The following is a 15,880-nucleotide window of genomic DNA, read 5'->3' as shown; positions in this document are numbered from 1 at the left end:
CAAGTTTATTCTTTACAGGAAGTTCAAGATGGAGTCTCTGAAATCCATAGTACCCCTGATAAAGCTAGGAGCATTTATGTGCTCGGTCGACCTGAAAGACGCCTATTTGCATGTTCCCATTCACCCAGATCACCAGAGATACCTAAGGTTTGCGATCCTAGACCCTTTCAATCGGATTCTCCATTTCCAATTCATAGCGTTACCCTTCGGGATTTCAGCCGCACCAAGGCTGTTCACCAAACTGGTGATAGAAATGATAGCCCCACTCAGACAAGAAGGGTTAAATATAGTGCCGTACCTGGACGATTTTTTAATTATAGCAGACTCAAAAGAGCTCCTACTGTCGGACTTGGAAATATTTTTATCCCGTCTGTCACAGCTAGGATGGATAGTGAACAAACCCAAGTCAATGTTAGTACCATCCACGGAGGTGAGGTTCCTAGGAGTTACACTAGACTCCCTAACACAGTCGACCTTCCTACCACAGATCAAGATCCAGTCCCTGGTAAACAAGGTGAGGCACTTCCAACACCGGAAGAAATGCTCAGTGAGAGAAGCAATGAGCCTTCTCGGCCTCCTAACCTCCTGTATACCTTCTGTCGAGTGGGCGCAGGCTCACTGTCGAGTAATACAGAACTGGCTATTGTCCCACTGGAGCAAGAAGGGCTCTCTGGACTCCAAGCTTTGGATTCCAGGGTCAGTAAAGATCTCTCTCTCATGGTGGACGAAGGAGAAGAATCTTTCCCAGGGGGTTCCATGGATCAAATCGCCTTCAATAACGATCTTCACGGATGCCAGCAAATCTGAATGGGGAGCAAAAATCGACAAATATCTGTCCAATCTTCAAATTTCAGGGAGCTGTATGCGGTAAATGAAGCTCTACTTTCAGCCAAACAGCTCATAAGAAAACAGCACGTGAGGGTCCTATCGGACAACACGACCGTGGTCTCCTACCTGAAACACCAGGGAGGTACTCGATCAAGGAGACTCCAGAATATCTCAGAGGAAATTTTCTCCTTTGCAGAGAAAGAGCTAAGATCCATCTCAGCAATGCACCTGAAGGGATCCCAAAATCTAGAAGCGAACTTTTTAAGCAGACAAGAAATAGATCACACAGAGTGGGCCCTGAATCAAGAGGTCTTCAATATGCTAACCCAGAAATGGGGGCTTCCTACAATAGACCTGTTTGCATCAAAAAAGAATACGAAATTACAAACATTCTGCTCCCTAAATGCGGGAGATCATCCCTGGAGAATAGATGCCTTCTCTCTAAAATGGTGTTGGGATCTAGTGTACGCATTCCCTCCATTGCCTCTCATCCCGAAGGTCATTCAAAAGATTCTGGAAGGAAGAACCACAGTGATATTGATCACCCCGTTCTGGCCAAAAAGGAGTTGGTTCGCTCCGCTTCTAAGACTGGCAATAGACGACCCGGTGAGACTGCCACTCAGAGGGGACATCCTATACCAAGGTCCTTTACTACATCCTCATCCGGAGTTCCTGAAACTCACGGCTTGGATCCTGAGGTCTCCCTCTTAAAGTCTCAGGGCCTGTCAGACAAGGTCATAGCCACCTTGAGATGCTCGAGGAAGAAAGTGACATCTGCGATATACCTGAAGATCTGGAAAAGGTTCTGTTCATGGTCAGGTGAAAAGAATCCAAATCTTGAAGGGCCTAACATTCAAAAGATTCAGGAATTTCTACAAAAGGGTCTGGATATAGGCCTCTCTCCATCTACCTTAAAGGTTCAAATTTCTGCATTAAGCGCCTTCTTTGATGCCGACCTGGCAGACCATAGATGGATTAAACGATTTATAAGAGCTGCCCGTAGACTTAGACCCACCTTAAGATCCCGCACCCCGATCTGGGACTTAAATCTAGTACTCAATAACCTTATGTGTTCCCCGTTTGAGCCGTTGGAGAACTGTTCAATTAAATTGCTTTCATTCAAGACTGCTTTCCTTATAGCAATTACCTCTGCTAAGAGATTAGGAGAGATTCAGGCTCTCTCTATTCGTGAACCATACCTTGCCATCACTGATGATAAGATTGTGCTTAAATTAGACCCAGGTTTCCTGCCAAAGGTAGCCTCAGACCGCAACAGAGGCCAAGAGATCTTCCTTCCATCTTTCTTCAACAATCCTAAGGATCAGGAGGAGGAGAAATTTCATTCCCTTGATGTTAAGCGTACAGTCCTTAGATACTTAGAAGCCACTAAGGACTTCAGGAAGTCTGACAGCCTGCTTGTCCAATTTGCTGGAAAAAATAAGGGATCCAGGGTCTCAAAATCCTCCATTGCAAGATGGATAAAGGACACCATTACCCTATGCTATAAGAATCAAAATCTGGATCCTCCTTCCAATATTAGGGCACATTCTACCAGAGCTGTCTCCACTACTTTTGCTGAAAGAGCAGGGGCCTCCCTGGATGATATATGCAGGGCTGCCTCCTGGTCTAGTATTCACACATTTGTGAAACATTACCGCTTAGATTTATCTGGAACCTCTGGCCTCTCCTTTGGTCAGAAAGTTCTTCAAGCGGTTGCCCCCCCCCCCCCCCATAAGAAGTAATTTTAGAACTCTCCTTGTGGCCGTCATGGTGATGATATTGGAAAACTGGAATTAGACTTACCGGTAATTCAGTTTCCATGAAATCACCATGACGGCCCATATATTCCCTCCCTTTCTTTTGTTTGAAGTTTTTCACCGGTATTTTTCTGGTATGATGTAATACTGGGAAATACTAATACACTTCTGGCACTTGATATCTTTGGAACACTGAGGTGTGGTGGTGGGAGGGGGCAATTTAACCTCTTCTCTGTTTCCTGCCCCCACAGAGGTCAATCTCCTTGTGGCCGTCATGGTGATTTAATGGAAACTGAATTACCGGTAAGTCTAATTCCGTTTTTTTTTGTTCATCAAATGTAACTTATTCTTTGATGGAAGCTCCTAACAAAGCCTCCAATGCAGATGCCTAGCTTCTGTGCGGACACATCTAGGGGGTTGTGGAGTTTCAAGGTATAATACTGTGATAATGAAAAAAGAAGCAATACCAGAAAAGAGTTAAGAAAAAAATCATTCTATACCAGGTTATTGTACTATTAAAGCCTTCTTCACACGCCAGTGTTTGGTCAGTGATTTCCATCAGTGATTGTGAGCCAAAACCAGGACTGGATCCTCCACAAACATAAGGTATAAGGGAAAGATCTGCACCTGTTCTGTGTTTAGAGCCGCACCTGGTTTTGGCTCAAAAACACTGATAGAAATCACTGACCGAACACTGATAGGGGAATGAGGCATAATGCTGGATGACTGTATGATTGTACCTTTTCAGCATTTAGGAACCCCATGAAAATACATTTCTCGGGAACCCTTCTAATTAATACTGTTCTGTGCAAAAGACAAAAAAGGCTAAAAACAAGCAATACCTATAAATCATGGTTTGCTATTAGCATCTGAATTTTAAAACTATAAGGAGGCATTAGTGTGACACCTTGCCATTCAAACCCCAGATAAGACTAAATATGTCACCGAACACAGCGACTTGATGCCAGTATTGTCAGGACATTGCCTAGAAAATGGAAGGAGACAGCATCCCAGCCTGGATCCTCTTGGGACCCCCGGTTGAGAATCACTGTTGTAATTATATCATTACAGATAGATATAAGATAGATATTAGATAGATAGATATATGGATGGATGGATGGATAGATATGAGATAGATAGATATGATAGATAGATAGATAATAGATAGATATGAGATAGATAGATAGATATGAGATAGATAGATAGATAGATAGATAGATAGATAGATAGATAGATAGATAGATAATAGATAGATATGAGATATATAGATAGATATGAGATAGATAGATAGATAGATATGAGATAGATAGATAGATAGATAGATAGATAGATAGATATGAGATAGATAATAGATAGATAGATAGATAGATAGATAGATATGAGATAGATAATAGATAGATAGATAGATAGATATGAGATAGATAATAGATAGATAGATAGATAGATATGAGATAGATAATAGATAGATAGATAGATAGATAGATATGAGATAGATAATAGATAGATAGATAGATAGATATGAGATAGATAGATAGAACAAGGAATGTGGGCAGCACCACTATCTTAATAGTACGGACGGAGTGCCAGCGGCTGAGTCGGCGATCCACCTCCAAATAATGTAGAATAAATGAAATCCGCAGCACATCCAAGTAGTGAAGAAGTAAAAATTACTTCTTCACTACTTGGATGTGCTGCGGATTTCATTTATTCTAGATAGATAGATAGATAGATAGATAGATAGATATGAGATAGATAGATGGATAGAAGATATTGCAGATCAGTGATTAGCAACCTCCGGCACTCCATCTGTTCTAAAACTACAGCTCCCAGAATTCTCCTTTCACTTGTACGGGAGTTACAGGAACAGCCAAGTGAGAGTGCATGCTGGTAGTTGTAGTTTCACAGCAGCTGGAGTGCCGAAGGTTGATAATTCCTGCGGTAGACGGATGAATGGATAGATAGATAGATAATAGTTATGAGATGGATAGATAGATAGATATGAGATAGATAAATAGATAGATAGATCATGTATATGGGCAGCTGAATTCTCTTTATTTCTGCACTGTTACTAATAGACTTGTTTGTGGACAGGACATCGCCCGCATGTTTGTGACAGTCGGTATGTCTGAGCAGGCCGTGGCAGCGTTTTTGAAGTGCAACATGCCGAAAGCAGCGGTAGATGCCTGCATGCACATAAATCAGGTAAGCATCTCTTTGCAGAGAAAATTCTCTTTAGATAAAAACAAAACAAAAAAAACACATATTTTTAGCGACCTCACAGAAGACGGTCATGTATGCATTTTACCATTTTTATTTTTTTTGACTGAATTTACCTAAAGTTACAGAGCTAGCCTGAGGCTGTCCTATTGAGAGATTCTGATGACAACAAGCCCCCTTCTGACTTCTGTCGGGTGCAGTGGTGTCATCCAAATCACCATCTGTATCAGTATCTTCACCCTGACTGGCTCCAGAAGCCGCAGATAAGCATGTGTATACTGGGGGGCTTTTATTAAACTATTTAAAAAAAGTCGCAGTTTATGTAGCACTCCATATTTGCACAATAATTTGCGACTTTTTGAGCTTCTCGTCACTTTTCCAAAGTGGTGAGAAAAGGCGGTGGGTCTTATATAGAGGGAGTGCGGCTTTGTACTGGTCGCCAGGTTAACTACAGCTTTCTCCAGAAACTGGCGTAAGTTGTAGCCGCTAGCTGACATAGACCTCAGTTTCTGGCGCACGGCAGGGTGGAGATGTGACTAGTTTATTATGAGGCATCTGCCTCTTACTAAATGAGGTACATCTCAGGCCAGTGCAGGGAGATCAAGACTGGCGCATGGGACTGCCATTCTTGATAAATCTCCCCACTTTGTATGGTACCTTTGTTGTCATCAGATATTGGCCTGTATCCAGTGTCTTAAAACCGAAACACAAGAGGGTTGTGTCCAAGTAGATGACATCTGCATTCCCGGCCGCCTGACATGAATGTGGCATCACGGTGTAATACGTCGTGGATTTTGCAGGCACCTCTAGCACTGTCTGCACACACCAGGGATGAAAGGTTAACGTCTGCACATGGTACCTGACCCTGCGTCCCTCTGTATGTCCCTGTATATGTGAGCTGCCCTCCGCTTTCCTGACGTTGAGAGGAGGCTTCCTCGGTATTTCTGTCCTCACGCCCAGCTAGAGCAGAACAGCTGCTTTTCTATAGGAATGAGGGAGCCATTCATTCCCAACAACCTGAGGAAGGAAGTTGGTGTGAAATTCTTCTCAAGAGCCCCATGTCCCCTGGTGAACCAGTATTGTTAGCCTCAAGCAAGAAAAAAAGTGGTTTTCTCATATCTTTATTAGAGCATGTAAGCTGATGAGGAGGGATACCCCGAGCTGGACTTCATTTTATATTTTTAAAGGGAGCCTTGGGCAACTCGGCTTTGAAGGACCAAAGACCTTCATTCAAATCAATGAACACCCACTGATTTATCTGGTTTGCTATGCACTGCCTTATCTTTGCTCCTTGTGGACCACCCGGTATTCATAGATGTCGGGCTGGTCCAAATATAACATTTAGAAATGTCTCTGCAGAGTCAGCAGCACTGAAATGCTGCATCTACAGGAGAGGAGAGCTGGTTGTCGCAGTTTATTACAGTCTCGACCTTCCGGGTTGCTATATAGGTTGTGCTCGGTGTTCAGGAAGTGCCAATGATGCTTACCGGTCCAGCCCCAGCAATCCACGGGTGCATGGTAGCTGCAGGAGCTTCTAGTTGTTAGCAGACCCAGATCAGCTCTGCAGTCAGGAGGCTGTATTCTCCATATAACTGGGGGTAATGTGGAAGCCTTAATAATGTAATGCTAAAAGTCTTCAGATTTGGAAGAGGGGGGGGGAAGGATACACAATGTACTAAATACATACATGCAAAAGGCAAAAAAAAACAACGAACACCACAGACCCGAACCACCTCCAACAAAAAGTATACAACCCCAGTGTAAAAACTGCTATAATGGAAAGGAGACACTGTTTAAACGTGTACTTTAGTGTCTCTTTGTAGTAATAAAAAATGTCAACAGTGAAAAACATAATAAAAATATTAATTTAAAAGTGGCATAGTATTGAAGCCACATGTATGCTGGAAAAGAGATACAAAAACTGGATAGCCAAACCTAAAGAAATTGTATTACTTCTCAAGAAACAAACCTGTGCCTGGTCATTAATGGGGGTGTAATCGTCTAGGCCAGTGTTGGCAAACCTATGGCACGGGTGCCAGAGGCGGCACTCGGAGCCCTCTCTGTGGGCACCCGCACCCTGGAAAAAGTCTATGGCACACTAATATGACTTTGATATTTCCTGCCCTTCATCAGCGCAGGGCTCGCTATGAACAGCACAGGCAGCGCACTGAATGTAGTAGGCTATTATAGCTAAATGATAGAGTACATGGAAGATATACTATGTTTGACTGTAGAATTCAGGTTAAATTACCGTGTTGGCACTTTGCGATAAATAAGTGGGCTTTGGGTTGAAGTTTGGGCACTTAGTCTCTAAAAGGTTCACCATCACTGGTCTAGGCTTACCTACACTGCACAACGGACCTTTCATGGGTCCAGACATTATGAAATAAGTAGGGGGTTGTGTAGGGCATAATTCATGGTATAGAGAATCAAAAATGCGTATCGTATCAGAGGCACGGATGTGGCTAGGACAAGGCCAACATAAACCGTGCAAAAAGTGAAAGGATCCAGCTTCTGGTAAAACGATACCCTTTATTTGATGCGGTAAAATCCATACAGTGCAAGACCAGTGCAAAATCGACGCGTTTCAGATCCCAAATTAACGATCCTTACTCATGAGCTGGATCCTTTCACTTTTTGCACAGGGCATAATTCATGGATGTAATATCGCTTACTAGTGTGTCTGTCTGGCGCTCCGTTCGCCCGCTGTGGCCCCCGTTCACTTTGCCCGCCTGGTATGCTAAGGAATAGCATCGGTACAGGGAGGAGGAGACGGCCCTGTTTCTCAATGGGTGTCTCCTTCTCCCTGGCTGTAGCGCTGTCCAATCACAGCGGAGAGCGTCACAGCCAGAAAAGGTGAGGTTTTTTTTTCCTCCCTGGCTGTGGCGCTCTCCGCTGTGATTGGACCGCGCTACAGACAGGGAGAAGGAGACGCCCATTGAGAAACAGGGCCGTCTCCTCCTTCCTGTACCGATGCTATTCATTAGCATATCAGGCGGGCAAAGTGAACGGGGGCCACAGCGCCGGACAGACACACTAGTAAGTGATCTTACATGCCTGCACTATGCCCTACACAACTACTTATTTCTTAATGTCTGGACCCATGAAAGGTCCTCTTTGAAGGTGTCGTCCACCTTTTATTAAGTGATAGGCCCTCACTAGCTGATCGGTAGTAGCCCCAGCAAGCTCACTCCACTACAAAGTAGACAAAGCTTTGGCGCCGGAGCTATTGCTGAGCAGCTGATCGCCGGGGTGCAGGGTATCAGTCCACCACCAATCAACTAGTGAAGTGGGTAAAATAATGTCACTTCCAGGAATATATCTGCTGTTACTTCCCTGATGAGGTTGAACATGTATGGCCAGTATAAACTACAGTGTAATAACAGTTCACCTTCATTCAGTGCTTGTTCAGCAATCAGCCGTCTTCTGTCTAGTGTGTATGGCCACTTTATTTTAGGTTACACCTAGTGCAAGGCCTGGCCCAGGAATCAAAAAAATAAAAAAACTAATTAAGAAGACCTGCATCGTCCCCTCTGAACCTGCAGGAAGCAAAACCCGTATATTAGGCTCCTCTGGGGTGTACCTTTGGCTACGGGAAAAATAAGTGCCTACATAGCAGATTCCAGGCCTGTAAGAGCTGATAATGCGATCATGGTGGTGCTCTAAGAGCAGCTTGACTCTGTAATGTGTGGACAACACAGTTTTAAGCATGCTAAACTGTTGGGGAGAGCAGGATAAACATACCTTTTGGGGAGTTTTTATTATCAGGATTAGTGTGAACATGAACCTTTATTCTTCCAGATTCTGCTCCTGCAAGTGCCCTGGAGGCAGCGCTTCACTGTGAAGTGGTCTGCATTGAGCTGCTTCATACCCCACCCCTCTGCTCTGAGTGACGTCTGTAGCAGCCAACCAGGAGATCAAAGCAGATCAGTGCAGAGAGCACTTCTTAGTAAAGCTCCGCCTCCTGGGCACTGGCAGCAGCAGAACATAGCAGAATAAAAGTTCATATTCCCATTACTCCTATTGAGAAATTCTCCACAAAAGTTATGTTTGTATTGCTTTCCCCAGCCACTACCTAGTGCTATCAGCAGTTTAGTACGGTCAAAGACTCCCTTTAAGTAATAAGCCGCAGTCTAATCAGTATTGGGAGTAATGTCCTTGTACGGCTATTTGCACACGTGCGGATTATTGTGTAGTACAGCACCAGCAAAATGTATGGGATTAGAAAAATCTCCGGTACACTTTGTTTTTTTTCTTGACCTGCCGGGCAGATTTTGAAATCCAATTGTAATGGCAATTGTTTGTTCAGTTCTTTTGTGTGGATTTCACCCATTTCAATGGAAAGGTGTGGTCCGTGGAACATCTGCACCAAAAACCCCATGTAAAACAGAAATGCACAAAAAACCGTACAGCATTTCTGTTCTGAAATCTGCCCTCATGTGCGCCCTAATGGTTCTTGTCCACTCCCTGTATCTTTCTGGCGTTCAGCACGTCATACAGTTCATAATGGTGGCAGTGGTGATCCCTACACTGTATATGCTGTCTCTCTCTATATGAGATATGGAAATCCTAGAGAATTCTCAATGGCAAACAACCACCAAATCCAATTGAATTAACCAAAAGTGTTTGCATTGCAGTGGAACAAAGCAGTGGAGCTCGCCAAGAACCACAACATGAAGGAAATTGGATCCTTACTCGCCAAGTACGCCTCTCACTTGCTGGAAAAGAATAAAACGCTGGACGCCATTGAGCTGTACAGGAAAGCCAGCCACTTCTTGGAGGCAGCCAAGCTCCTGTTCAAGGTAACTGGTTTTCCATGGAGGTTTTTTTTGCTTTAGGGCTCATGGACACGGCCATTGTTGTTTTGTGGTCTGCAAAACATGGATCCACAAAAACAAACTGTGACGTCCGTGTTACATCCGTTTTTTTTTTTTTGTGGATCCATTGTAACAGTGCCTATCCTTGTCTGCAAAATGGACAAGAATAGGACATGTTCTATTTTTTTTGCGGACTTGCGGACATACGGATATGGAATGAAGATGGAGTCCTTTCTGTTTTTTTTGCGGCCCCATTGAAATGAATGGTTCCGTATACGGGCCGCAAAAAAACCCAGAACGGATGCGGACAAAAAAATACGTTTGTGTACATGAGCCCTTACTGTAGGAATCAGGGATCCCCATAAAGAAATGCAGGAGCAGAATCTGGCAAGATAAAAGTTCATATTCTCGCTAATCCTGATAGTAAAAGCCCCACAAAAAGGTATGTGTGTACCCTTTTAAGAAATGTTCTTTGAATATGTTTATGGAGGCAGCAGAAAATCAGCTGGATCCCATCAGTCATTACCACCCTTTGAGAATTCCATAAATCTTTTTTGTTGGAATTACCCTGTAAGGCTATATGCACACGAACGTAAGGGCTCTGTGCCCGTGCTGCAGACCGCAAATTGCGGTCCGCAATGCACGGGCACAGACCGTGGGGCAGCCACATGCGGATCGCGGACCCATTCACTTGAATGGGGTCCGCGATCCGCATCCGACGGTCCGCACCGCAATAAAGTAGTCCATGCGTTACTTTTTTGCGGTGTGGAGGCAGGGCCAGAAACACCACGGAAGCACTCTGTAGTGTTCCATGGGGTTCCGATCCGTGCCTCCGTACCACATCTCCGTGATTGCGGACCCATCTTCTGAGCTCCCACAATGCACTGGTGCCAAAAAAACAGCAGAACTATACCCCTAAGGCCTCATGCACACGACAGTTGTTTTTATCGATCCATAAAACGGGGTTCCGTTGTTCCGTGATCCGTTTCCGTTTTTGTTTCCGTGTGTCGTCCTTTATTTTTGGAGGATCACCAGACATGAAGGAAAGTAAAAAAAAATCTAAGACAGGTTTGCCATACAAATGATAGGAAAAAAACGGACGCGGATGACAATCTTGTGTGCCTCCGTGTTTTTTAGCGGTCCCATTGACTTGAATAGGTCCGCAAACCGTTTTCCGCGAAAATAATAGGACAGGTTATATTTTTTTGACGGACTGGAACCACGGATCACGGACGCGGATGGCAAACGGTGCATTAGCCGAGTTTTCAACTGACCCATTGAAAATCAATGACCCCGCAGAAAATCACGAAAAACTGCACAACGGACACGGAATAAAACAACGATCGTGTGCATGAGGCCTAATATGGCGCAGTTGACCTTCTCCAAATAGTGTTTTTTTGTTTTTTTGCCTTCCTCTGGATCAACCTGAACCTGATGAATGTGTGTCTTTTTTTAAAACTTGCTAAAGCAGCACAGTTACAAAACTGCTGAGACTACAGAGTGGGATTGTTATTCGAAGTGAAGCTCTGCTTTAACCCTTTTTCTGCCAGGGGTATTTAGACATATTGGACCTCTAGGGAAATTTTCACGGTCTTGACGTGTACAAATAAAACCTACATACAAAAAAAAAAATCATACTAGCCCCCAGACGCATATATAATTTGATAGTAGACACCCGACACATTTTTAACATGCTACTCAGCACTTTATACACACAGACACCTTCATGCAACTTTGTGTCAAAATGTAATTTTCATAAAATTGCATAAAGGTTGATAGTAATGGGTCATAGTGTGACCCATGCAGAAGGTGACATGCACCACACCTCCTAAAAATAAGTGTTCAATGTCTGCAGAGTTCATACATACCACCTAAAGTTACATGCACATATCTTCATAAAATCACCAGAACTAGAAAGACCAAAAATCTGGTTTCAAGCTGGAAATTTTAAAAAATTAACAGCCTATAAAATTACAGGGTTGAAAAGTAAGTGCACCCTCAAAAACCTATATATTTCCTGAAAGCAGACAACCTGATAAATGCAGCTTTATGGACTCGTAACAGCCATGTGCACCTCCATATAACTTTTTGACAAACTGAATTTAAATGTTTTTTTTTTTTTTTTTTTTTTTTTTTTAAAGGATCATATTTGCACCTAAAACGCATCCAAACAGAGGTTTACGCACAAAAACAATGTAAATTACGACGTTATTGATGTTTTTGGTGTGTCAGGTGCAACTAATTTGGTGCTCTGATCCGGATGCTGGTAAACCTCTGGGTCATGGCGTCAATAACACAGCCTAATAAGGCGCAGAGGGGTGATTGGATGAGCAAGCTCACCTTCACACTTCTTTTCTGGAAAAGAAACATGTGACAAGAGAGCAAGCATTATGTCTGATGGGAGAAGGGGGTTGATAACATACACAGAAGTCCATGTTACCCCTTAGGGTCATGTACACAGGGAGAAATAATTTATGTCTCTCCTCTGTGAAGCCTGCCAGCACGTTCTTCTGCCCTCTTCTCCTCCATGCTGACGGACTTCACAGCCAGCTGAAGGTGGGAGGGCTGCTTTCTCCTGGAATATCTTGGGCTGTGTAGCAGCTAGAGATTTAAGCCAGGTCTTGTTTTAAAGCTGCACATCAGGAGATATAGCTCTTAGAATTTGGGTCAGGAGTGAGAGCTGCAACTTTCACTGGGACCAGTTTTTAAGGGCTGTAACTCATGATGTATCACAGCTTTGATTGTCAGCTTTAAAACAATGCCTGGCTTGCATCTCTAACTGCTGCACAGTCTGAAATCCAGCCATGAGTAGCAAGGCCGGATGAGATATGTGCCACCCTGCAACGGCTTTTGAGGTATACATCCTTGGCAGGGATAGGGTAAAACTCCGGTCCAAATGTCTTATTAGGACACATGGTTCTCATAGGATCAGAGAGATGACATGTAATAAATGCTAAATTCCCCCTAAAATGCCTGTTGAAAAGTAAAAGAACAGGTGACCGTAACTCTCCCTCCTAGAATCATCTGTTTACTGTGATCCTGAGAGCAGGAATTGCCAAGGCGTTTCTCACATTGAAGGGCTTGTCTGTGATAAGCCAACCCTTCTAATGCCTACTTTTTTAATTAAAGGGGTATTCCGGTAAAGTAACTTCATTTTTGAAAAACTGCATTAAGGCTGCAAGCTGTGACCCAACCAGAACCCATACCTATATATATATATATATAAACCAGAGCTTCACTTTACCTTGCAATCCCTTTGTCTAGCTCCTTTGTGAGCCTGCAACACACTGAGAGCATCATGGCGCCTGATCTGCCCTCACAAAACTACAATCCCCACAATGCCTAGCTTTCCTGCTGTAAGTGTTGATGTCTATTGATCTCTCCTCAGTAATCACCAGCACACCAACACTCCCTTTGTTTCACAAGACATTTAGCTAGAGGATTGATAGCAACACACTGAGCATGCTCGACCTAACAAAGGCTCAGAACTACAGGTCGATGCCATTGTAATTTATGAGGAAACACAGTGGGTAGCAGACAAAGAAAACTACTTTTATAACTACTGACCTGTAAATACGTGAAATTATGAATTAATCTAAAACATAAGTTATATTTATGGTAACCGGAGTATCCCTTTAAATCTTACCTGTAATACCCAGTATTGTTTTTGTGTTTTCAAAGGCTTAAAGGCTATGTACAAAATTGGGGGCAATTTTTTTTTTTTATTCTTGCATTTTACTCATTTTTGGCAAAAAATATAGTTTTTCAATTGGCCTTTATTAAGAATATTGAGCTGTTCTGTCACAAAGGGTTAACTGTTTTTCTAGCTGTGTGAATCGTACTTTCACTTTGTGCCGGTCATCTAATAAACCTGATCTCTAAACTACTGAGAGGTCAAAACACTTATTTAAGCCACATTCTTATCAGTAAGATTAGAACTGAGCTCTAATGAATGTTTATAAGGTCAAATACCAGAGATAAGGAGCCTGTCAGCTCCCCGGATGACGGAAAAGAGTAAATTCACAGGCTGTTACTAGAGCATCTCAGCCCTGTACAGAAAAAAGGGCTCCATATTTTTAATAAAGACCAAAATATTTTTAGCTCAAAATGAGTACAATGCAATAATAATAATAAAAAATGCCCTCAAAGGTGTCCATAGCCTTTAAAGGGGTTGTCTCACTTCAGCAAATAGCATTTATTATGTAGAGAAAGTTAATACAAGGCACTTACTATTGTATTGTTATTATCCATATTGCTTCCTTTGCTGGCGTTATATACGGCTCATTTCCATGGTTATGACCACCATGCAATCCATCAGCAGTGGCCGTGCTTGTATACTATAAAAAAAAGCACCAGTCTGTGTGGTTCCCACGGCCCCGGCCACCAGAGAGGCTGATGCCTTTTTCTATAGTATGCAAGCACCTCTGATGGATTGTAGGGTGATCATAACCCATGGATACGAGCAGTGTATAACGTGATGGAAAAATGAATCCAGCCAGCAAAGGAAGCAATATGGATAATAACAATACATTAGTAAGGGCCTTGTATTAACTTTCTCGACATGATAAATGATATTTGCTGAAGTGACAAAACCGCCTTAAAGGGTTTCTGTCACCCTGCAAAACTCATAATTTTTTTTTGGGATAGTTAGATTGCTGATAGTGCGATATAGCAGAATATAATGCTCTTACTTACTTTCATGCGGCCGATTCTTTATAAAACGAACTTTTATAATATGTTAATGAGGGCTCTACCAGCAAGTAGGGCGTCTACTTGCTGGTAGCTGCTGCAGAAATCCGCCCCCTCGCCGTGTTGATTGACAGGGCCAGCCGTGATCTCCTCCTCCGGCCGGCCCTGTCAGTAATTCAAAAATCGCGCGCCTCGCGTCATTCGGCGCAGGCGCTCTGAGATGAGGAGGCTCGTATCCTCAGCACTCCCTCAGTGCGCCTGCGCCGATGACGTCTTCTCTTTCGGTGATGTCATCAATCTATCTATCAGCAATCTAACTAGCCCAAAAAAAAAAAAAGAGTTTTGCAGGGTGACAGAAACCCTTTAAGCTCTGTTCACATTTCGATGCATAGTGTGACAGACACTGATTCTAGGTAAGACGATCAGGAGTCGAGAGAAGCAAATAGATTTTCTCATCTCTGATCAGCAGTAAGCCATACCTTCTCCTTCCTTGCACTCTGCCCCACCTCCTGAATATTCATCATCATCATCATCATCGGCTTGGGCTGGTGTATATCAGAGCAGATGGGCGGCCTCAATACTCCCTATCAGGACTGCTGAGCTTGTGCACACCATTAGGAGGACTCCTTGGGACTCGGGGGATGATTACAGGGTCACAGCAGGGATTAGTCAGTTAAGTAAATATATCTTCAGCTTCAGGGCTCCCCCAGCTATTCAGTAGTGGTATGAGCGGGGGGTGCCAAAATATGGCAACAGATTCTCTTAACGATTAATATCAGGTACTTTAGTGTCAGATCTGTGTGGGGTCTGACACCCGGGACCCCTGCTAATCAGCTGTTAGAGCGTCGCAGCCCCTTCATAGGCCAGTGACATCTCTGTACATCGGCCAAGTGGCCTAGTTGCAGCTCAGACCCATTCAAGTCAAGAGAGCTGAGCTGCAATACCAAGCACTGCCACTATACTATGTACGGCGCTGTGCTTGGAAAGCTGCCAGGAGCCTCCCGCTCCATCAGAGCTCCGGTGAGCGCAAAGCTCTCTCAAACAGCTGATCGGTGGGGGTGCCGGGACTCAGAGCCATGCCGATGTGATAATGATGACCTATCCTGAGGACAGGATCAGCTCTCAGCTTCATCAGTGCAGTCCCATGGTGGCCCTACCCTTAACATGCAGCCAACCTAGCTTTGTCAGAATGGTGACTTGTATTTCCCCGGTGCACACAGATAAAGTCTTACATCAACGTACAGAAATCCCAGAAGTGAGCAGGTGCTGCCATCTAGTGGTTGTGTCTGTTGTGTGTGTTCAGTGAAAATAATATAATAAGGCGGCTCTCCTACTAATCGTAAAGGGATCGGGTGCACTGGTCAAATAGACACACCCTGTCTATAAAAATGTATATAGCAGCATATACTGAATCACTGTAAATTAAAACTAAGTAGAAACAGACAAGGTGGTCCACCTATATCATAATCAGGGTCAATATTCCGCAATGTATAGGATAGTGTTCACATTGAGGTTAAAAAGAGAAACCGCATGATTGCTCATCATATAACTTTCAAGATCAACCCGATATAG

The 15,880-nt window shown here is 43.5% G+C and overlaps 1 protein-coding gene across 1 annotated transcript in view; it reads left to right on the top strand.

Moving 5' to 3' along the window:
• WDR35 (WD repeat domain 35) overlaps nucleotides 1-15,880 on the top strand; it is a 104,168-nt gene that overhangs the window by 74,268 nt on the left and 14,020 nt on the right. Inside the window, exons 24-25 of the mRNA XM_040427368.1 lie at nucleotides 4,677-4,787; nucleotides 9,440-9,604. Of these exons, the coding sequence (XP_040283302.1) occupies nucleotides 4,677-4,787; nucleotides 9,440-9,604 (276 nt within the window). The remainder of the gene's footprint in view (nucleotides 1-4,676; nucleotides 4,788-9,439; nucleotides 9,605-15,880) is intronic.

This window comes from Bufo bufo, chromosome 4, assembly GCF_905171765.1.
Source record: "Bufo bufo chromosome 4, aBufBuf1.1, whole genome shotgun sequence".
Classification (NCBI taxonomy): domain Eukaryota; kingdom Metazoa; phylum Chordata; class Amphibia; order Anura; family Bufonidae; genus Bufo; species Bufo bufo.
The sequence above is the reverse complement of the archived record's forward strand: the minus strand, read 5'-3'. Positions and strand labels throughout refer to the sequence as shown.